Source organism: Balearica regulorum, chromosome W, assembly GCF_011004875.1.
Source record: "Balearica regulorum gibbericeps isolate bBalReg1 chromosome W, bBalReg1.pri, whole genome shotgun sequence".
NCBI lineage: Eukaryota > Metazoa > Chordata > Aves > Gruiformes > Gruidae > Balearica > Balearica regulorum.
Genome location: NC_046219.1, coordinates 25,128,162 through 25,151,766, shown reverse-complemented (window position 1 = coordinate 25,151,766; position 23,605 = coordinate 25,128,162). Strand labels below are relative to the sequence as shown.

Genomic DNA, 23,605 nt, shown 5'->3' with positions numbered 1-23,605 from the left:
AGCTAGAAGCCCACGTATGTGACTTGTGGGAGAAGACACCTGCTAAGAAGAGGCCATCCAAGAAGGCTTTTGTTCCAGGCGCTGTTGAGACGGTAGAAGGCAACTGGCAACCAGCAATCCCCCAGATGCAGAAGGAGGACTGAGAATGCCTCTCCTCTTGATTTTGGTGAAAGGACTTCTAATCTGACGCCGCAGGGGTCAGATAGATAGTGAATACTCCAATGAGGAACAGAGGGTCCCTGCCTTCAGCCAGGCAGAGGAAAGGGATGACTGAGTATACTGGACTGTATGGATTCAATGGCCTGGCACATCAGACCCACAGGAGTATAAGGCTCTGGGTGGACACTAGTGCACAGTTTACCCTAATGCCATTGGGGTAAAAGGGGACAGAACACATCTAGATTTCTGGACCGACAGGGGGAATCTCAATTGTTGTCTGTGCTGGAGGCTGAGGTGAGCCTAACAGGGAACACGTGGCAAAAGTACCCCATTGTTACCAGCCTGGAGGCTCCGTGCATCCTTGGCATGGACTACTTCAGGAGAGGGTACTTCAAGGGCACAAAAGGGTACCAGTGGGCCTTTCATGTAGCTGCTGTGGATACAGAGAAGACTAAACAGCTGTCTACTTTGCCCAGCCATTCAGAGGATCCCTCTGTTGTGGGGCTGCTGTGTGTCAAAGAACAGCAGATGCTGATCGCTGCCATGACGGTGCACCAGCAGCAATATTACACCAACTGAGACTCCCTGGTTCCCATCCATGAATTGATTTGTCGACTGGAGAGCAAAGGGGTGATCAGCAAGACTCGCTCACCCTTTAATAGTCCCATATGGCCAGCACAAAAATCAAATGGAGAGTGGAGACTAACAGTAGACTATTGTGGCCTGAACAAAGTCACACTGCCATTGAGTGCTGCCGTACGGGACATGCTAGAACTCTTATATGGGCTGGAGTTAAAGGCAGCCAAGTGGTATGCCACAACTGATGCTGTCAATGCGTTTCTCTCGATCCCTTTGGCAGCAGAATGCAGGCTAAAGTTTGCTTTCACACGGAGGGGTGTCCTGGAATCGACTGCCCCAGAGGTGGAAGCATAGCCCTACCATTTGTCACGGACTGATCCAGACTACACCAGAACAGGGTGAAGCCCTTGAGCACCTGCAATACATTGATGACATCATCGTGTGGGGCAAGACAGTGAAGGAAGTGTTTGAGAAAGGGAAAAGAATAATCCAGATTCTTCTGAAAGCTGGTTTTACCATAAGGCAAAGCAAGGTCAAAGGACCTGCACAAGACATCCAGTTTTGGGGAATAAAATGGTAAGACGGACATTGTCACAGACCCAAGGGATGCGATCAATAAGATTCCATCCACTTCAGAAGTTGTTGGTACAGAAGCACAGCTCCTCTTGGCACCGTGATTGCCTGTGCTACACTGGATGTTCAAAGGAAACATCCCCTCTACACATTATGGAACCGATGCTACATGGAGTAAGTGGGTAGCATTGATCATGCAATGGGCTCGAATGGGGAGCCCCAACTGCCCAAGAGTCCTAGAAGAGATCGTGGACTGGTCAGAAGGCAGAGATTTTTGAGCATCGCCTGAGGAGGTGACTCCTGCCTAAGAGGCGCCACCATACAATGTTGGTTGTATCCAACAATCCGTTTACCGTCGGTAAACAATCCGTTTACCGACGGATCCTGTCGTGTTGTAGGAAACCACTGGAAGTGGAAAGCAACGACACAACAAGTCGTTGAAGCTGTCAAAGGAGAAGGCAAGTTGAGTCAGTTTGCAGAAGTGAAAGCCATCCAGCTGGCCCTAGAGATTGCTGAATGAGAGAAGTGGCCAGTACTCTATCTCTGTACAGACTTGTGGATGGTGGCAAATGCCCTGTGAGGGTGGCTACAGCAATGGAAACAGACCAACTGGCAGCACAGAGGCAAACCCATCTGGGCTGCTGCCGTGTGGCAAGACATTGCTGTCCGGGTAGAAAAAGTTGCTGTAAAGGCACATCACGTAGATGCTCACGTGCCCAAGAACCGCGTCACTGAATAACATCAAAACAACGAGCAGGTAGACCAGGCTGCCAGAATTGGAGTAGCTCAGGTGGACCTGGACTGGGAAAGTAAGGGTGAGCTATTCATAGCTTGGAGGGCCCATGGAACGTCAGGACATCTGATGGACCTGACTATTGAGGCCATCGCACAGGTCGCCCATGCAAAACATGCGCTGCAATGAAGCGAGCCACACGAGTAAAGTGTCCCTGGAATAGCGGGCGGTGGCTGGGATATCGATATGGCAAGGCCTGGTAGATTGACTATACTGCCACAAACTTGCCAAGGCAAGCGCTGCATGGAAGCAACTACTGGGTGGCTAGAAACATACCCTGTAAACCATGCCACCATTCGAAACACCACCCTGAGCCTTGAAAGGCCAGTTCCGTGGCAATAGGACACCTCAGAAAGAATCAAGTCAGACAATGGGACTCGTTTCCAAAACAATCTCATAGGCTCCTGGGCCAAGAAACATGGCATTGATTGAGTGTATCACATCCCCTATCACCCACAAAGCTCCGGAAAGATTTAACAATATAATGGACTGTTAAAGACTATGCTGAGAGCATTGGGCGCTGGGGAATAGAAGGACTGGGATGTAAAATTAGCAGAAGCCACTTAGCTGGTTAACACCAGAGGATCTGATAACCAACCTGGTCCTGCCCAAACATAGCCCCTACATATTGTGGGAGGAGATAAGGTCTCTCTAGTGCACATGGGGAAGTGGCTGGGAAAGGCAATGATGTGGGTTGCTCCTCCCTTGGGAAAAGGCAAACCCATTCATGGGATTGTCTTCGCTCAAGGACCCGGGTGTACTTGGTGGGCAATGCAGAAGGATGGGGAAACCCATGCACCCACCACCATACACAAAATCATCCATTCCTTCACGTGGCACATCCACCTTTAAATAACAGTAACTCAATGATTAGCAGATTCTTAAGCCAGTTGTCACAGAGTTATTTTAAAATATTATTTTACAAAGAATTAGTGTTCTATTCTCTGCCCAAGTTTGGTTTTTTTTTTTTTTTTTAAAATCAGTCTTCTTTACAGGAGTATTCTATGGCTAGAGACTATTCTATGGCTAGTAATGCCACATTTAAGTCTGCAACTAGAACACCAGAGAGGAGACTGCTGCAAGCATGCTTCTCTAACGATTTAAAAGGTATAAAGCACTGTGTGGTATTCAGCAGTAATGATACTCAGGGCAAAAATATCCGTTTCTGGTATGAGCAAAAAACCAAGTTCCTAGAATATCAGCAAATGTGCAAACTTAAGAGCAAGTCAATTAATCTGCAACAGTGCCCATCTTTGGGGACAAAAAAAAGACAATTACCAAAAAATAACCGACACGCTCAAGTTCTTACAAAACCTGACTTAACAATAACTTATTTGTGTATCCCTACTCAGCATTTTGTGTATCACTGTGAGTGATATTTGTGTATCACTCCTCAGGTGGGAGGAAGGTATTTTAGAATTTGATTTTATTTCTCATTACTCTGATCGGTAATAAATTAGATATTGATTTTTTTTCTAAGTTGAACCTGTTTTGCCCATGACGATAATGGGTGAGTGATCTCTCCCTGTCCTTATCTCAACCCACAAGCCTTTCGTTATATTTTCTCTCCCCTGTCCAGCTGAGGAGGGGGAGTGATAGAGCGGCTTTGGTGGGCACCTGGCCTCCAGCCAGGGTCAACCCACCACAATTAGGAAAACTTTCTTCACCAAAAGGGTTGTCAAGCACTGGAACAGGCTACCCAGGGAAGTGGTTGAGTCACCATCCCTGGAGGTATTTAAAAGACGTGTAGATGTGGTGCTTAGGGACATGGTTTAGTGGTGGACTTAGCAGTGCTATGTTAATGGTTGGACTTGATGATCTTAAAGGTCTTTTCCAAACAAAACTATTCTATGATTCTTGTCGTGGTTTTACCCCAGCTGGCAGCTGAGCACCACGCAGCCGCTTGTTCACTTCCCCCCCCCCCCCCCCCCCCCAGTGGGATGGGGAGGAGAATGGGAAGGAAAAAGACAAGACCTGGTGGGTTGGTATAAGGACAGTTTACTAGGATTGCAAAGGGAGAGGGGAAGACAAGACAAAACAAAACAAAACAGTACTTAACAGAGTATACGAAACTGGTGATACAGAATGCAGTTTCTCACCCGAGGACCGTACAACTCAGACCGCACGCTCAGATCTGCCCCGAAACCGGACTGTCCCCGAGCCACGCGTCCTGAAGCTGCTGCTGCCCCTCCCCGGCTAGCCCCCTTTTATGCTGAGCATGATGTCACATGGTATGGAATACCCCCTTTGGCTCGTTTGGGTCACCTGTACTGTCTATGTCCCCTCCCAACTCCTTGTGCACCCCCAGCCGTCCCGCTGGCAGGGCAGTGCGAGGAGCAGAAAAGGCCTTGGCCCCGCGTAAACACTGCTCAACAACAGGTCCATAGAACAAAAACATCTCTATATTATCAGTGCTGTCTCCAGCACAAATCCAAAACATATCCCCACACTAGCTACTACGAAGAAAAATCAATCCTCTCAGCTGAAACCAGGACAATTCTACACAAAGGAGCGGCTTGAATGCATGGAGCTTTACCTTAGGACAGGTGACAAAGCAGTTGAAAGCTTGTGGGTAAGGATTAGAAGACAGACTGGCACAGGTGATGTTGTACTAGGTGTCTGCTACAGACTTCCTGATCAAGAAGTAGAGGTAGATGAAGCCTTCTTTAGGCAGCTGAAGAAAGCTTCGCAGTCACAGGCCATGGTACTCATGCGGGACTTTAACCACCCCAGTATCTGCTGGAAGGACAGTGCACCAGGGTGCAAGCAATCCAGGAGACTTCTGGAGCATACAGAAGACTATTTCTTGATGCGGGTGATCAGTGAAATGATCTGTTGGACCTGCTACTCACAAACAAGGAAGAACCGGTTGATGGTGTGAAGGTCGAGGGCAGCTTTGGCTGCAGCGACCATGAGACTGTGGAGTTTAAGATCCTGAGAGGCATGATCAAGACAAACAGCAGAATTACAACCCCGGACTTCAGAAGAGCAGATTTTTGCCTATTCAGAGACCAGCTTGGCAGGATCCCATGGGAAATTGCCCTGGAGGGCAAGGGTGCCCAGAAGAGCAGGTTGATCTTCAAGGGCAAACTCCTCAGAGCACAAGAACGGTCCATTTGCAATGTGCAGGAAGTCAAGCAAGTGTGGCAGAAGGCCAGCATGGATGAACAGGGAGCTCCTGACTGCATTCAGACACAAAAAGGAAGTACACAGGAGGCAGAAGCAGGGACATGCTACTTGGGAGGGATATCAAGACACTGCGTGCGCAAGTAGAAATGCAGTCAGGAGAGCCGAAGCTCAGCTGGAGTTGAACCTAACAAGGGAGGTGAAGGGCAACAAGAAAGGTTTCTCTAAGTACATCAGTAGCAAAATGAAGACTAAGGAGAGCATGAGCTCATTGTTCAGTGGGGCAGGGGACCTTGTGACAAGCGACAGGGAAAAGGCTGAGGTACTCGATGCCTTTTTTGCCTCATTTTTCACTGGTAAGGTCTGCCCTCAGGCCTCCCAGGTCCCTGAGCATCCTAGCAGAGTCTGGGGGAGTGAAGCAGTAGCCACAGTAGAGGAAGAAAGAGTTAGGAATCACTTAACCCACTTGGACATACACGAGCCCATGGGATCAGATGGCATGCATCTGAGGGTGCTGAAGGAGCTGGCCAATGTCACCATGAGGCTGCGCTCTATCATCTTTGAAAGGTCATGGCAATTGGAGGAGGTTCCTCATGACTGGAAAAAGGCAGACATCACACCCATCTTCAAGAAGGGCGGGAAGGAGGATCCAAGGAACTACAGGCCAGTCAGCCTCACCTCAGTCCCTGGGAAGGTTATGGAGCAAATCCTCTTAGAAGCCATTTCTAAACACATGAAGGACAAGAAGGTGGTTGGGAGCAGCCAAAATGGCTTCACCAAGGGCAAATCATGCCATACCAACCTCATTGCTTTCTATGATGTGGTGACTGGTTCTGTTGACAAGGGGAGGGGATGTTGTATACCTTGTCAGAAGAAAGGCTTTTGACACACTCTCTCACAGTCTCCTTATCACCAAATTGGTATGATATGGGCTGGATAAGTGGGCAATAAGGCGGGTGGAAAATTGGCAGGACCACTGGGCTCAAAGAGTTGTGATCAGTGGTGCAAAGTCCAGCTGGGGCCCAGTAACTAGTGGGGTCCCTCAGGGATCAGTACTGGAACCAATGCTGTTTAATGTCTTCATTAACAACCTGGATGAGGGGACAAAGTCCACTCTTGGCAAGTTTGCAGATGACACCAAATTGGGGGAGCAGTCAATGTGGTGGAGGGCAGGGCTGACTTTCAGAGGGACCTGGACAGGCTGGAGAAATGGGCTGACAGGAACCTCATGAAGTTCAACAAAAACAAATGCCAAGTCCTGCACCTGGGCTGGAATAACCCTGTGCAACAGTACAGGCTGGAGGCCGACTGCCTAGGAAGCAGCTCTGCAGAAAAGGACCTGGGGGTCCTGGTGGACAACAAGTTGAACATGAGCCAACAGTGTGCCCTTGGAGCAAAGGAGGCCAACAGCATCCTGAGCTGTATTAGTAACAGTGCAGCCAGCAGTTCCAGGGAAGTGATCCTTTCCCTCTCTTTCTCTGCCAAGACAGACATGGGCATACTGGAGCAAGCCCAGTTCCTTTGTGTGCCTGGACATGGCTTCCAGGAGGATTTGCTCCCCAACCTTCCCAGATTCTGAGGTGACTTTGACCAGTCTTTATCTCCTTGGATTCTCCTTCTTGAAGATGGGTGTGATGTTTGCCTTTTTTCCAGTCATCAGGAACCCTCAGGATCATCTCATCTGGTTCCATGGACTTGTGCACATCCAGTTGGCTGAAGTGCTCCCTAACTCAGTCTTCCTCTACTGTGAGTAATACTTCCCTGCCCAGAGTCTGCCACTAGGCTCAGGGATCTGGGAGACCTGAGGGCCAACCTTACCTGTAAAAAACTGAGGCAAGGAAGGCACTGAGTTCCTTAGTCTTTTTGACGTCCTTAGCTATTAGATTCCGTGCTCCGGTGAGCAGTGGACACGTGTTTTCCTTAGCCTGTCTTTTGCTGATGCTGTACTTCTAGAAGCCCTTCTTGTTGCCCTTTACATTTCTTGCTAGTTCCAACTCCAGCCAAGTTTTGGCTTTCCTAACTAAATCCTTGCATGCATCTCCATATTCCTCCTGGGTAACCATTCCCTGCTCCCACCTTCTGTGTACTTTCTTTTTGTCTTTGAGCTCAGTCAGGAATTCCCTGTTCAACTATGCTGGCCTTCTGCCACACTTGCTCGACTTCCTGCATGTCTGAGTGGATTATTCTTGTGCATTGAGGAGGTTGTCTCTTAGAGGATCAACCAGCCCTCCTGAGCCTTTTGCCCTTTAGGACAGTCTCTCATAGTATCCTGCCAAGCAGGTCCTTTAACAAGCCAAAATCTGCTCTCCTGAAGTCCAGGGTTGTAATTTTGCTATGTGTCTTGCTCACTTCTTTCAGGATCTTCAACTTCAAATCGTGGCTGCTGCCAAGGGTGCCATTGACCTTTATGTCCCCAAGCTGTTCTTTGTTTGTGGGTGACAGGCCCAACATCTTTCCCTAGTTGGCTTGTTATCTCCATCAAGAGCTTGTATTCAACACACTCCAAAAAAATTCCTGGATCGTTTTTTTTGTCCTTTCATGTTGCCTTTCCATCGGATATTCGTGTGGTTGAAGTCCCTCATGAGTACCAGGGCCTGCGATCGTGTGGGCTTTTTCCAGTTGCATAAAGAAGGCTTCCTCTACTTCCTCTTGATCAGGTGGTCTATAGCAAACACCTCTCCAGTGTTGTGGTGTAACCCTGGCTGGCAACTAAGTACCACACAGCCGCTCGCTCATTCCCCACCCAGTGGGATGGGGGGAGAATTGGAAGGGTAAAGGTGAGAAAACTCGTGGGTTGAGATAAAGACAGTTTAATAGGTAAAGCAAAAACTGCGCACACAAGCAAAAAGCAAAATAAGGAATTCACTCACTACTTCCCATTGGCAGGCAGGTGTTTAGCCATCTCCAGGAAAGCAGGGCTCCATCACGCATAACAGTTACTTGGGAAGATATGCCCCGTAACTCTGAATGTCTCCCCCTTCCTCCTTCTTCCCCCAGCTTTATGCTGAGCATGATGTCATATGGTATGGAATATCCCTTTGGTCAGTTGGGGTCAGCTGTCCCAGCTGTGTCCCCTCCCAACTTCTCATGCCCCCCTAAGCCTACTCGCTGGCAGGGCGGTGCGAGAAGCAGAAAAGGCCTTGATGCTGTGTAAGCACTGCTCAGCAATAACTAAAACATCCCTGTGCTATCAACACTGTTTACATCACAAATCCAAAACATAGCCCCATACAGGCTACCATGAAGAAATTTAACTCTATCCCCGCCAAAACCAGTACACCCAGGCATCACTTGTGTTGGCCTGTTTTCTGATTTGTACCCACATTCTCTTGACTGGCTCATCCCCAGCTTCAGGGCAAAGCTGTGTGTGTTTCAGCTACTCCTTTGCACAGAGCACAACCCCTCCCTGCCTCTTGTCCAGCCTGTCCTTTCCGAAGAGCTTCATCCATCCATGGCTGCACTTCATTTATGTGACCTATCCCCCACATCTCTGTAATCCCAATGAGAACAGAGCCCTGCAACCGTGCCCAGAATATTGATTTCTCTTGGTTTTGTCATGTGTGTGTCCCCCTCCATGCTGCATGCATTTACGTGCAGGCACTTGAGGTGGACTCCCACTTGTGCTGCTTTCACAGGGAAAGTAAGGGCCTACCTGTCCCCTGGGTACTTTCTCCATGCCCCTGTTCCTTTATTTCTCTTCAGGCTTTGGTCATCATGACCTGTCAGACCTAGTTCAAAGTCCTCCTCCCCAAGTTGGCAAAGATGCCCCACTTTGTCAGGTGGTTCTTGTTCCTTCTCAGCAGTCCTTATCAATCAATTAGGATGCCATGGACACTAGCTGTGCAGCCAGGTGTTAACCTATAGGATGCATCTGCTCCTACCGGAGCCTTTTCCCTTCACCTGCAGTATTGAGAAGAACACCTGGGCTCCCATGTGCTTCACCTTTGTTCCCAGACCTCTGTTTGAGACCGCTCGTGATTTGCTCTAGGTCTCTTTTTTTTTTGCAGTGTTAACAGCATCCACACAAATGAGCAGTAAGGGGTAATAGGTCAAAGGACTGACGAGCCTTGGCAGCGTCTCTGTAGTATCCTGTATCTGGGCCTCCAGCAAGCAACAAACCTCCCGTGACAGATCCTTTCCTACAAGAAGACAGAACCAGGCTCTTCACAGTGGTGCATGATGGGAGGATGAGAGGCAATGGGCATAAGCTGAAACAAGAGAGGCTCTGACTGAATATAAGGAGAAAACTTTTTCACAATGAAATCAATCAAGCAGTAGAGCAGGTTGCCCAGAGGAGTTGTGTAATCTCTGTCTCTGGATGTTTTCAAAACCTGACTGGATAAAGCCCTGAGCAACCTGGTCTGAATTCAGTGCACCTTATTTTTTTCTTTTGTGCAAGGAAGGCCTTCCTCAGATTAGATGTCAGTCTGGCATCATCTTTAGAACATATGACCTTACATGTTGCTTGCCTTTCTTAGTTTTGTTTTCTATTCTGACATCTTTTAGAGTTTATTGATGTTTCTTTATTTTCTTTATTGTATGGCTCTCTGCATGTTAGTAACTGTCTTTCCTCTTACCCTCAGGCCCTTCTCATTTCAAGGTTCTCTTTCCTAAGAAATAAGATGGAGTCTATTGGGTCTCTTTCCTGTAAATATCTATGCTGTATACTTGCACATAATATTTTTCTTTTGCTTCTGAATGTATGCTGGTTAATTTATTTGGTGATAATTTGTTCTGTATTCTTACCAATGAGTTTGCAGTAGTGGTTTGGGCTGAAATCTTGGAAGCATTTTTGCATGACTCACTTAAGCAAACTTCCATGGTAACTGAATATTATCCTGAACTGCATACTGCTACAGCTTTAAGTTTAGGTATTGTTAATGGCTTGTTTCTTATGAAGACTGATAATAAGCTTCTGTTGCAGTGAAAATAAGGGTATAGCTCCTCTAAACGTTTCAAAGGAAAGCAGAGGTAATGGTGACAGTAAAATAGCTCATAATGTTTCACATTACCAAGGGCAAGCCCAGCAGAGGGCCACCATGATGGTCAGGGGGCTGGAGCACATGACATGCAACGAGAGGCTGAGAGCTGGGTTTATTCAGCCTTCGGAAGAGAAGGTGCCAGGAGACGTTATTTCTGTCTGCAACTACCTGACCAGAGGATACAGAGAAAACAGAGACAGACTCTTCTCGGAGGTGCACAGTGATGGGATGGGAGGCAACGGACACATGTTGGAATATGGGAAATTCTGATTAGATATTGGGAGTTTGTTTGTTTGTTTGTTTTAACCATGAGGGTGTTCAAATACTGGAACAGGAGCCCAGAGAAGCTCCTTTGATCTTCTTCTGAACCCCACCGCCACACACACACACTCTCTACTATAATACCTGCATCTAACAATTAAGATGAAACTACATAGAGTGTAGTAGAGGAGGGTATGTTTGTTTTCAAACTTGAGAAGAATAGGTGATGGCAAATCTTAATCTGCCCAGGCCTTACATGCTCCCTAAAACAGTTCTTGAACAGAAAAGACATAAGGATAGATAGCTTCAAGTTGAATAAGAAAACTTTGGTTAAGGGTCCTTTATAGAAGTTATGCACACTAAACCCATCATAAAGAATGTTATTTTGAATAAATTAAAGGAACCTAGAACTCCTCATGGGGTGCCCACATAAGTGAAGTTCAGTGGAGCTTTTAGAATTTCTACTATACTCAATCTCATGATTTATGTACAGAACTTGCTCTTCCTGCCATGCAGGAAGGTTACCGGGATTGTCACTTCCATCTAACCTTTTCCAGAAGTTAAGGAGTTCAGGATTTTTGATTCCTTGAGCACACAGCAGGAGAGTTCCCTGTTGAACATGCTCAATGAAGGCTTTCCTCCAGTCAAAAGTTGCATCAAGTAACTGTCTTGTACAGAAGTATAGCACTTGGCCAATGCATTTAACTGGCCAAGAGCTATATTTCTGTTCCTTTCAAGGGTGCTTCAGACGAGTCCTAGAGTAACAGAGCTGCAATAAAGAATATCACCAGAAAACCAAATCAAAAAGTTGTCAGTATCCACCTATAGTATATAAGATGAGTCAATGGGAGAGGCTCTCTGGATCACCTCACAGATCGGGGGTGTGGTGTGTCAGGGGGAGTACTGCCTAGGGAATATGGGACACATTGTGGGATGCAGGGGAAGAGCATTTTGGGATCACACAAGACTTATTATGGGATGCTTAGGGGGAGGAAGCAAAGGCGGGGGAAGGGAGGGATCTAAGTGGTTTGGGGAAAAACAAGCACGGGAAAACAAAAGGATAAAAGCGGCTGGTCACAGGTAAACAGATGGTCGGTCACTATGCTTGTCTGGCCATACCCTGCACCTGATCAGCACAGTCTGTCCTGTCTTCTCATTAAAATCCATTTTAACTCTTTTTCCTGGATGCGGGAACTCTCTATTCTGTGTGTACATGTGTGCATGGAGGCCTAAATGCTAGCAACTAGAGTCAGACCACGGGTCATAGGGCCCATGTGTCTGGGGTACCAGCAACTGGAGCAAGTGAGGGCATGCGTGTTGGTGTGTGACCACCTAACTAGCTGGCAAGTGGGTTAAGTGGCTTGGGAGCCAGGTATGCATGTGTGCCCCTGGGGAAGAGACAACCGGAGGAGTTGGCTACTGGAGGGACCAGGGTGTTCAGGTCAACTGCTGGAGAGACTGTAGGGTCTGGGGGTTGACTAAGAGACCCCTTTATACATGTGTCTGTGCATGAGGCAACTGGGGAGAGTGAGGATGCAGCTACTGGATGGACTGAGTGTCTATGCCCAGTTATTGGAGAGATCCACAGCACATGTATCTGTGTTGGTGTGTGTTAAGGACAGCTAGCTGGGGTGACCATCGGGGCTGCAGCCTAAGCCTGCGGGTGAGCAGAGCAGGCAGCAGCCCGACAGCGAGCGCGCCGCCCTTCTTGCCGGAACTGCCGCGCCGCTCCCCTCAGGGGCCGCTCCCTGTTTGCACGCCCTGGTCGCTGGCGCTCCCTAGGGGCCGGTTATATGCGGCTTCCCGCGGTTTGAACTGGCCGCGGGGACCGCCGGCACCGCCCAACTCTCCCCCGCCCCTCTCACGAGACCTGTCGCCTGCCAGCCAGTCCCTCCACACAGACAACCCAAGGGTGCCGGGGGCCCAGAAACCGCCTCAAACACCCCCCGGGGACCTCACAAGCCTCGCGCTCTTCTCAGCACGCGGCAACAGCTGCTGCTGCTGCCACTGCTAGCGTCGGCTTCCCATGTTTTGAACTGGCTGTGGGAGCCGCCGACACCCAAATCTTTAGCATCCATCAGTCTCTTACAAATATTAATTACAGCAAAGGTTTAGCTTCCTGAGGTGAAACAAACTTGATCTTGCTGGATGAGAAATACTTTAGGTTGCTTGTCGTCAGTGTTTTTCACCATTTACATACCAAGTCCTCAATGAAAGCAGAGCCCAAATAGAAAGGGACTGACATTTTAAAACCATGCATTAATATTGCTTGGCACGAGAAACACTTCTAACAAAACTCTGCGCAAATTGAAGTCCTGCCATCAATTACATGTTCTCAAAGATTCGAGGTTGACTTTTTATTTCTTAAAAGCCTAGACTTCTTGGGTTGATGTTGAGAAGACTGGATAGATCAGGATGACAGGTCATTCCCTTATTTTAAGGGGGATAATTTTCTTTCTGTTGTGCCAGCAACTGGACCAAGTGGGGGTCTAAGTGCAACAGGAGTGATGAACAGGGGTCAGAGGGTCCGTGTATCTTTTTACACTCTGGCTGATATAATTCTCATGGAGAGCAGGATCTGGCTTGTATCTTTCCAACTCTTCCCATTACTCTTACCCTTTTTCTTAATTATCTGTAGTTTTAACATTTGGGATAATTATATTAGTTGGTAATGTTTTCTCTTTTTAGTGGACTAAATTCATAATAACAACTCCTTATATTTGTAACTGTACTGGTTTTGGCTGGGATAGAGTAAAATTTCTTCATAGTAGCCTATGTGGGGCTATGTTTTGGATTTGTGGTGAAAACAGTGTTGATAACACAGGGATGTTTTAGTTATTGCTGAGCAGTGCTTACATGGCATCAAGGCTTTTTCTGCTTCTCACACCACCCTGCCAGCAAGTAGGCTAGAGGTGCACAAGAAGTTGGGAGAGGACATAGCTGCGACAACTGACCCTAACTGACCAAAGGGATATTCCATACCATATGACGTCACGCTCAGCAATAAAAGCTGGGGGAAGAAGGAGGAAAGAGGGGGACGTTTGGAGTTATGGGGTTTGTCTTTCCAAGTAACCATTACACACGATCGAGCCCTGCTTTCTTGGAGAAGGCTAAACATCTGCCTGCTGATGGGAAATAGTGAATTAGTTCCTTATTTTGCTTTGCTTACGTGTGCAGCTTTTGCTTTACCCATTAAACTATCTTTATCTCAACCCACGAGTTTTCTTATTTTTACCCTTCCAATTCTCTCTCCCATCCCACAGGGGGGGAGTCTGTGAGCGGCTGTGTGGTGCTTAGTTGCTGGCTGGGGTTAAACCATGACGGTAATGCTTAAGGATTCTTATTAGAATGTTGTGGGGGACTGTATCAAAGGCCTTACAGGTAGATGACATCTGTAGCTCTTCCCTTGTCCACCAAAGAAGTCACTCCATCTCAGAAGGGCACTAGATTAGTCTGGCACGATTTGCCCTTGGTGAAGCCATGTTGGCTGTCTCTAATCACCTCCCTGTCTTCCGTATGTTTTGACATGTCTTCCAGGAGGATCTGCTCCATGATCTTACCAGTCACGGAGGTGTGGCTTACTTGTTGGTAGTTCCCAGGGTCCTCCTTTTGACTCTTTTTAAAAATGGGCGTGATGTTTCCCTTTTCTCTACTCACTGGGGACTTCGCTTGACTGCCACAAGTTTTCAAATATGATGGGGAATGGCTTGGCAGCTGCATCAGCCAATTCCCTCAAGACCCTGGGATGCATCTCGGCACATCCCATGGACTTGTGTACGTTCAGGTTCCTCAGGTGGTCTCGAACCTGATCTTCTCCTACAATGGGTGGGACTTCATTTGAAGTCTTGAAATTCATGAACTTGAGAGATGTGAACTGAGGCAAAAAAAGTTGTTGAGTACCTCAGCCTTCTCCGTGTGTGTGTGCGTGTACAATTTGTTTTGTCTTCCTTTTCTGGCCAATGGACCTGTAGAAGCCCTTCTTGTTATTGTTCACATCCCTTGCCAAATTGAGCTCCAGCTGTGCCATAGCTTTCCTGATCCCATCCCTACACATCTGGGCAGTGTGTCTGTATTCTTCCCAGGATGTGTGCCCCTCCTTCTGCTCTGTTTTGGGTTTGTGTGGCAAGGTTTTAGTAGTGGGGGGGCTACAGGAGTGGCTTCTGTGAGAAGCTGCTAGAAGCTTCCCCTAGGTCCGACAGAGTCAATGCCAGCTGACTCTAAGACAGACCTGCCACTGGCCAAGGCCAAGCCAATCAGCAACGGTCGTAGCGCCTCCATATAACATATTTCAGAAGGGAAAAAAAGGAGCGGTAGCTTTTGCAGCCAGAGTGAGAAGATGTGAGAAACTCTGCAGACACCAAGGTCAGTGAAGAAGGAGGGGGAGGAGGTGCTCCAGGAGCCAGAGCAGAGATTCCCTCTGCAACCCGTGGTGAAGACCATGGTGAAGCAGGCTGTCCCCCTGCAGCCCATGGAGGATGATGGGGAGAAGAGATTCCACCTGCAGACTGTGGAGGACCCCACGCCGGAGTAGGTGGAGACACCCAAAGGAGGCTGTGACCCCATGGGAAGCCTGCACTGGAGCAAGCTCCTGGAAGGACCTGTGGACCCGTGGAGAGAGGAGCCCATACTGGAGCAGGTTTGCTGGCAGGACTTGTGACCCCTGTGGGGGACCCCACGCTGGAGCAGTCTGCTCCTGAAGGTCTGCACCCCGTGGGAGAGACCACGCTGGAGCAGTTCGTGAAGGACTGTAGCCTGTGGGAAGGACTCACGTTGGAGAAGTTCGTGAAGGACTGTCTCCCGTGGGAGGGACCCCATGCTGGAGCAGGGGAAGAGTGTGAGGAGTCCTCTCCCTGAGGAAGAAGGAGTGGCAGAGACAACGTGTAATGAACTGACCGCAACTCCCATTCCCCGTCCCCCTGTGGTGCTGGGGGGAGGAGGTAGAGAATTTGGGAGTGAAGTTAAGCCTGGAAAGAAGGGAGGGGTGGAAGGAAGGTATTTTAACATTTGTTTTTCTTTCTCATTGCTCTACTCTACTGCCTCCAGCCAGGGTCAGCCCACCACATGCTCCCTATGCATTTCCCTTTTGTGTTTCAGTTTGACCAGGAGGTCCTTACTCAGCCATGCTGGTCTCCTGCCTTCCTTGCTCGATTTCTTGCACATGGGAATTGATAGTTCTTGTGTTCTAAGAAATATGTCCTTAAATAGCTGCCAGCTCTGTTCAGCTCCTTTATCCCTGAGGGCCGTTTCCCAGGGTGTTCCATCACTAATTCCTTAAACAACTGAAAGTTTGCTCTCCTAAAATTCAGCGTCTTGACTTCACTCTTCACCCAGCCCATATCCCTCAAGACCATGAATTCCACCAAGGCCCCCAATACTTGCTACTTTGTTCTCAAGCTTCAACTATATAAATAATTATGTATACACATAGATACACACATATATATCAACTTGTTGATGGTAGTGTTCCTCTCCTTAAAGAAATTTGTCTATAAAAGTGTAGCAAATTTTGAACCTATTTTAAAGAAGTGATAGAGATGATGTTGAAAATTATAGATCAGTGATGAAATAATCACTGTTTAAGTTACCTTGCAATAATTTTAAACAAATTACCTCCTTAGGTCCTTAGAGTCTCTGAATATGTTATACACCTGTACGCTAGGTTTGGAAAGCAGAATGCCTTAGCTAATAATATATTCCAATTGCATCCGTTCACAGAATCACAGAATCATTTAGGTTGGAAGGGACTTCTTGAGATCACCTAGTCCAACGTCCCTGCTCAAGCAGGGTCAGCTAGAATGGGTTGCCCAGGACTGTGTCCAGTGAGGTTTTGAATATCTCCAAGGATGGAGATTCCACCACCTCTCTGGCCAACCTTTTCCAGTGTTCGACCAGTTTTAGCTTCTAACTAAATTAGTTGTTAACTCAGTTTAAAATTTATTTTAATCTGCATGGTGCAAACTAATCTCGACACTCTCAGTCCCACTGACATAAAGCTGGTCATGAAAGAAAACTATTTGAAGATACAGGCCTGTATAAGCAATAAAATCAAAGTGATAGATGCAAGATAAGGCCCTTGCTTTCAAAACTTGCACATACCTTGTACAATCCAATGCCAGGATCTATAAGAAACAAGTGAGATGATGTAGATGGCTGATTCGGTGATCTGCTACTTGCTGCTCTTTTGACTTTGTTTTTACAGTTGGAAACAGCACAGGGATTGACCTCTCCACCCTGATTTGTCACAGAAGTGGTAGGAGCTTCAGATTCAGAGCGTATCAAAAGCTGAACTATGTCATTTAGTCCAACATCGTAGTCAAATAAAGTGTGTCCATCTTCCAGCTGTCAAAAAAAACCACACCAGTACATTGGTAAAGTTCCACCTTGATATTAGTATGCAGCTGTCCTCTTAGAGAGGATAATTTAAAAAAACAGATATTTGCTTCAAAGTTGAAGAGACAAAAGACGTATTTCAGGTAAATCTATAAAATCATGCATCTTGAGTGAATTCAACAGCAACTCATCAAGAACAATGGACTCATGATTTCTGCCCAATGACATCTCTTAAATACACAAATTTTTACAGACTTCAGATGTTTTCATCATGGGACTGGAATTTAAAGCACCACGGGTATTTTCTACTCAGATCACAGGTAGAAACTGCATTGCCTAATACCATTATGGAATAAATATGGGTAAACATGATTTTAAAATTATATTTAATAATGATTCTATTGTATAAATTATAGTTCAGTAACTACATAACTTCTTTCCTGATCTTATCTAAAAAGAACTCTTTGTTACTTCTTTAGTATTGACATGTCAAAACATACGGAAGACAGGGAGGTGATTAGAGACAGCCAACATGGCTTCACCAAGGGCAAATCGTGCCAGACTAATCTAGTGCCCTTCTGAGATGGAGTGACTTCTTTGGTGGACAAGGGAAGAGCTACAGATGTCATCTACCTGTAAGGCCTTTGATACAGTCCCCCACAACATTCTAATAAGAATCCTTAAGCATTACCGTCATGGTTTAACCCCAGCCAGCAACTAAGCACCACACAGCCGCTCACAGACTCCCCCCCTGTGGGATGGGAGAGAGAATTGGAAGGGTAAAAATAAGAAAACTCGTGGGTTGAGATAAAGATAGTTTAATGGGTAAAGCAAAAGCTGCACACGTAAGCAAAGCAAAATAAGGAACTAATTCACTATTTCCCATCAGCAGGCAGATGTTTAGCCTTCTCCAAGAAAGCAGGGCTCGATCGTGTGTAATGGTTACTTGGAAAGACAAACCCCATAACTCCAAACGTCCCCCTCTTTCCTCCTTCTTCCCCCAGCTTTTATTGCTGAGCGTGACGTCATATGGTATGGAATATCCCTTTGGTCAGTTAGGGTCAGTTGTCGCAGCTATGTCCTCTCCCAACTTCTTGTGCACCTCTAGCCTACTTGCTGGCAGGGTGGTGTGAGAAGCAGAAAAAGCCTTGATGCCATGTAAGCACTGCTCAGCAATAACTAAAACATCCCTGTGTTATCAACACTGTTTTCACCACAAATCCAAAACATAGCCCCACATAGGCTACTATGAAGAAATTTTACTCTATCCCAGCCAAAACCAGTACAGTTACAAATATAAGGAGTTGTTATTATGAATTTAGTCCACTAAAAAGAGAAAACATTACCAACTAATATAATTATCCCAAATGTTAAAACTACAGATAATTAAGAAAAAGGGTAAGAGTAATGGGAAGAGTTGGAAAGATACAAGCCAGATCCTGCTCTCCATGAGAATTATATCAGCCAGAGTGTAAAAAGATACACGGACCCTCTGACCCCTGTTCATCACTCCTGTTGCACTTAGACCCCCACTTGGTCCAGTTGCTGGCACAACAGAAAGAAAATTATCCCCCTTAAAATAAGGGAATGACCTGTCATCCTGATCTATCCAGTCTTCTCAACATCAACCCAAGAAGTCTAGGCTTTTAAGAAATAAAAAGTCAACCTCGAATCTTTGAGAACATGTAATTGATGGCAGGACTTCAATTTGCGCAGAGTTTTGTTAGAAGTGTTTCTCGTGCCAAGCAATATTAATGCATGGTTTTAAAATGTCAGTCCCTTTCTATTTGGGCTCTGCTTTCATTGAGGACTTGGTATGTAAATGGTGAAAAAACACTGACGACAAGCAACCTAAAGTATTTCTCATCCAGCAAGATCAAGTTTGTTTCACCTCAGGAAGCTAAACCTTTGCTGTAATTAATATTTGTAAGAGACTGATGGATGCTAAAGATTTGGGTGTCGGCGGCTCCCACAGCCAGTTCAAAACATGGGAAGCCGACGCTAGCAGTGGCAGCAGCAGCAGCTGTTGCCGCGTGCTGAGAAGAGCGCGAGGCTTGTGAGGTCCCCGGGGGGTGTTTGAGGCGGTTTCTGGGCCCCCGGCACCCTTGGGTTGTCTGTGTGGAGGGACTGGCTGGCAGGCGACAGGTCTCGTGAGAGGGGCGGGGGAGAGTTGGGCGGTGCCGGCGGTCCCCGCGGCCAGTTCAAACCGCGGGAAGCCGCATATAACCGGCCCCTAGGGAGCGCCAGCGACCAGGGCGTGCAAACAGGGAGCGGCCCCTGAGGGGAGCGGCGCGGCAGTTCCGGCAAGAAGGGCGGCGCGCTCGCTGTCGGGCTGCTGCCTGCTCTGCTCACCCGCAGGCTTAGGCTGCAGCCCCGATGGTCACCCCAGCTAGCTGTCCTTAACACACACCAACACAGATACATGTGCTGTGGATCTCTCCAATAACTGGGCATAGACACTCAGTCCATCCAGTAGCTGCATCCTCACTCTCCCCAGTTGCCTCATGCACAGACACATGTATAAAGGGGTCTCTTAGTCAACCCCCAGACCCTACAGTCTCTCCAGCAGTTGACCTGAACACCCTGGTCCCTCCAGTAGCCAACTCCTCCGGTTGTCTCTTCCCCAGGGGCACACATGCATACCTGGCTCCCAAGCCACTTAACCCACTTGCCAGCTAGTTAGGTGGTCACACACCAACACGCATGCCCTCACTTGCTCCAGTTGCTGGTACCCCAGACACATGGGCCCTATGACCCGTGGTCTGACTCTAGTTGCTAGCATTTAGGCCTCCATGCACACATGTACACACAGAATAGAGAGTTCCCGCATCCAGGAAAAAGAGTTAAAATGGATTTTAATGAGAAGACAGGACAGACTGTGCTGATCAGGTGCAGGGTATGGCCAGACAAGCATAGTGACCGACCATCTGTTTACCTGTGACCAGCCGCTTTTATCCTTTTGTTTTCCCGTGCTTGTTTTTCCCCAAACCACTTAGATCCCTCCCTTCCCCCGCCTTTGCTTCCTCCCCCTAAGCATCCCATAATAAGTCTTGTGTGATCCCAAAATGCTCTTCCCCTGCATCCCACAATGTGTCCCATATTCCCTAGGCAGTACTCCCCCTGACACACCACACCCCCGATCTGTGAGGTGATCCAGAGAGCCTCTCCCATTGACTCATCTTATATACTATAGGTGGATACTGACAACTTTTTGATTTGGTTTTCTGGTGATATTCTTTATTGCAGCTCTGTTACTCTAGGACTCGTCTGAAGCACCCTTGAAAGGAACAGAAATATAGCTCTTGGCCAGTTAAATGCATTGGCCAAGTGCTATACTTCTGTACAAGACAGTTACTTGATGCAACTTTTGACTGGAGGAAAGCCTTCATTGAGCATGTTCAACAGGGAACTCTCCTGCTGTGTGCTCAAGGAATCAAAAATCCTGAACTCCTTAACTTCTGGAAAAGGTTAGATGGAAGTGACAATCCCGGTAACCTTCCTGCATGGCAGGAAGAGCAAGTTCTGTACATAAATCATGAGATTGAGTATAGTAGAAATTCTAAAAGCTCCACTGAACTTCACTTATGTGGGCACCCCATGAGGAGTTCTAGGTTCCTTTAATTTATTCAAAATAACATTCTTTATGATGGGTTTAGTGTGCATAACTTCTATAAAGGACCCTTAACCAAAGTTTTCTTATTCAACTTGAAGCTATCTATCCTTATGTCTTTTCTGTTCAAGAACTGTTTTAGGGAGCATGTAAGGCCTGGGCAGATTAAGATTTGCCATCACCTATTCTTCTCAAGTTTGAAAACAAACATACCCTCCTCTACTACACTCTATGTAGTTTCATCTTAATTGTTAGATGCAGGTATTATAGTAGAGAGTGTGTGTGTGTGGCGGTGGGGTTCAGAAGAAGATCAAAGGAGCTTCTCTGGGCTCCTGTTCCAGTATTTGAACACCCTCATGGTTAAAACAAACAAACAAACAAACTCCCAATATCTAATCAGAATTTCCCATATTCCAACATGTGTCCGTTGCCTCCCATCCCATCACTGTGCACCTCCGAGAAGAGTCTGTCTCTGTTTTCTCTGTATCCTCTGGTCAGGTAGTTGCAGACAGAAATAACGTCTCCTGGCACCTTCTCTTCCGAAGGCTGAATAAACCCAGCTCTCAGCCTCTCGTTGCATGTCATGTGCTCCAGCCCCCTGACCATCATGGTGGCCCTCTGCTGGGCTTGCCCTTGGTAATGTGAAACATTATGAGCTATTTTACTGTCACCATTACCTCTGCTTTCCTTTGAAACGTTTAGAGGAGCTATACCCTTATTTTCACTGCAACAGAAGCTTATTATCAGTCTTCATAAGAAACAAGCCATTAACAATACCTAAACTTAAAGCTGTAGCAGTATGCAGTTCAGGATAATATTCAGTTACCATGGAAGTTTGCTTAAGTGAGTCATGCAAAAATGCTTCCAAGATTTCAGCCCAAACCACTACTGCAAACTCATTGGTAAGAATACAGAACAAATTATCACCAAATAAATTAACCAGCATACATTCAGAAGCAAAAGAAAAATATTATGTGCAAGTATACAGCATAGATATTTACAGGAAAGAGACCCAATAGACTCCATCTTATTTCTTAGGAAAGAGAACCTTGAAATGAGAAGGGCCTGAGGGGTAAGAGGAAAGACAGTTACTAACATGCAGAGAGCCATACAATAAAGAAAATAAAGAAACATCAATAAACTCTAAAAGATGTCAGAATAGAAAACAAAACTAAGAAAGGCAAGCAACATGTAAGGTCATATGTTCTAAAGATGATGCCAGACTGACATCTAATCTGAGGAAGGCCTTCCTTGCACAAAAGAAAAAAATAAGGTGCACTGAATTCAGACCAGGTTGCTCAGGGCTTTATCCAGTCAGGTTTTGAAAACATCCAGAGACAGAGATTACACAACTCCTCTGGGCAACCTGCTCTACTGCTTGATTGATTTCATTGTGAAAAAGTTTTCTCCTTATATTCAGTCAGAGCCTCTCTTGTTTCAGCTTATGCCCATTGCCTCTCATCCTCCCATCATGCACCACTGTGAAGAGCCTGGTTCTGTCTTCTTGTAGGAAAGGATCTGTCACGGGAGGTTTGTTGCTTGCTGGAGGCCCAGATACAGGATACTACAGAGACGCTGCCAAGGCTCGTCCAGTCCTTTGACCTATTACCCCTTACTGCTCATTTGTGTGGATGCTGTTAACACTGCAAAAAAAAAAGAGACCTAGAGCAAATCACGAGCGGTCTCAAACAGAGGTCTGGGAACAAAGGTGAAGCACATGGGAGCCCAGGTGTTCTTCTCAATACTGCAGGTGAAGGGAAAAGGCTCCGGTAGGAGCAGATGCATCCTATAGGTTAACACCTGGCTGCACAGCTAGTGTCCATGGCATCCTAATTGATTGATAAGGACTGCTGAGAAGGAACAAGAACCACCTGACAAAGTGGGGCATCTTTGCCAACTTGGGGAGGAGGACTTTGAACTAGGTCTGACAGGTCATGATGACCAAAGCCTGAAGAGAAATAAAGGAACAGGGGCATGGAGAAAGTACCCAGGGGACAGGTAGGCCCTTACTTTCCCTGTGAAAGCAGCACAAGTGGGAGTCCACCTCAAGTGCCTGCACGTAAATGCATGCAGCATGGAGGGGGACACACACATGACAAAACCAAGAGAAATCAATATTCTGGGCACGGTTGCAGGGCTCTGTTCTCATTGGGATTACAGAGATGTGGGGGATAGGTCACATAAATGAAGTGCAGCCATGGATGGATGAAGCTCTTCGGAAAGGACAGGCTGGACAAGAGGCAGGGAGGGGTTGTGCTCTGTGCAAAGGAGTAGCTGAAACACACACAGCTTTGCCCTGAAGCTGGGGATGAGCCAGTCAAGAGAATGTGGGTACAAATCAGAAAACAGGCCAACACAAGTGATGCCTGGGTGTACTGGTTTTGGCGGGGATAGAGTTAAATTTCTTCATGGTAGCCTGTATGGGGCTATGTTTTGGATTTGTGATGTAAACAGTGTTGATAGCACAGGGATGTTTTAGTTATTGCTGAGCAGTGCTTACACAGCATCAAGGCCTTTTCTGCTTCTCGCACCGCCCTGCCAGCGAGTAGGCTTAGGGGGGCATGAGAAGTTGGGAGGGGACACAGCTGGGACAGCTGACCCCAACTGACCAAAGGGATATTCCATACCATATGACATCATGCTCAGCATAAAGCTGGGGGAAGAAGGAGGAAGGGGGAGACATTCAGAGTTACGGGGCATATCTTCCCAAGTAACTGTTATGCGTGATGGAGCCCTGCTTTCCTGGAGATGGCTAAACACCTGCCTGCCAATGGGAAGTAGTGAGTGAATTCCTTATTTTGCTTTTTGCTTGTGTGCGCAGTTTTTGCTTTACCTATTAAACTGTCTTTATCTCAACCCACGAGTTTTCTCACCTTTACCCTTCCAATTCTCCCCCCATCCCACTGGGTGGGGAATGAGCGAGCGGCTGTGTGGTACTTAGTTGCCAGCCAGGGTTACACCACAACACTGGAGAGGTGTTTGCTATAGACCACCTGATCAAGAGGAAGTAGAGGAAGCCTTCTTTATGCAACTGGAAAAAGCCCACACGATCGCAGGCCCTGGTACTCATGAGGGACTTCAACCACACGAATATCCGATGGAAAGGCAACATGAAAGGACAAAAAAACGATCCAGGAATTTTTTTGGAGTGTGTTGAATACAAGCTCTTGATGGAGATAACAAGCCAACTAG

The 23,605-nt window shown here is 47.0% G+C and overlaps 1 protein-coding gene across 1 annotated transcript in view; it reads right to left on the bottom strand.

The window, feature by feature from the left end:
• The window catches only part of LOC142599162 (E3 ubiquitin-protein ligase UHRF2-like), a 135,262-nt gene that overhangs the window by 86,346 nt on the left and 25,311 nt on the right, over window positions 1–23,605 (bottom strand). The window contains 1 exon segment of the mRNA XM_075738924.1: window positions 16,570–16,812. Coding sequence (XP_075595039.1) covers window positions 16,570–16,812 — 243 coding nt within the window.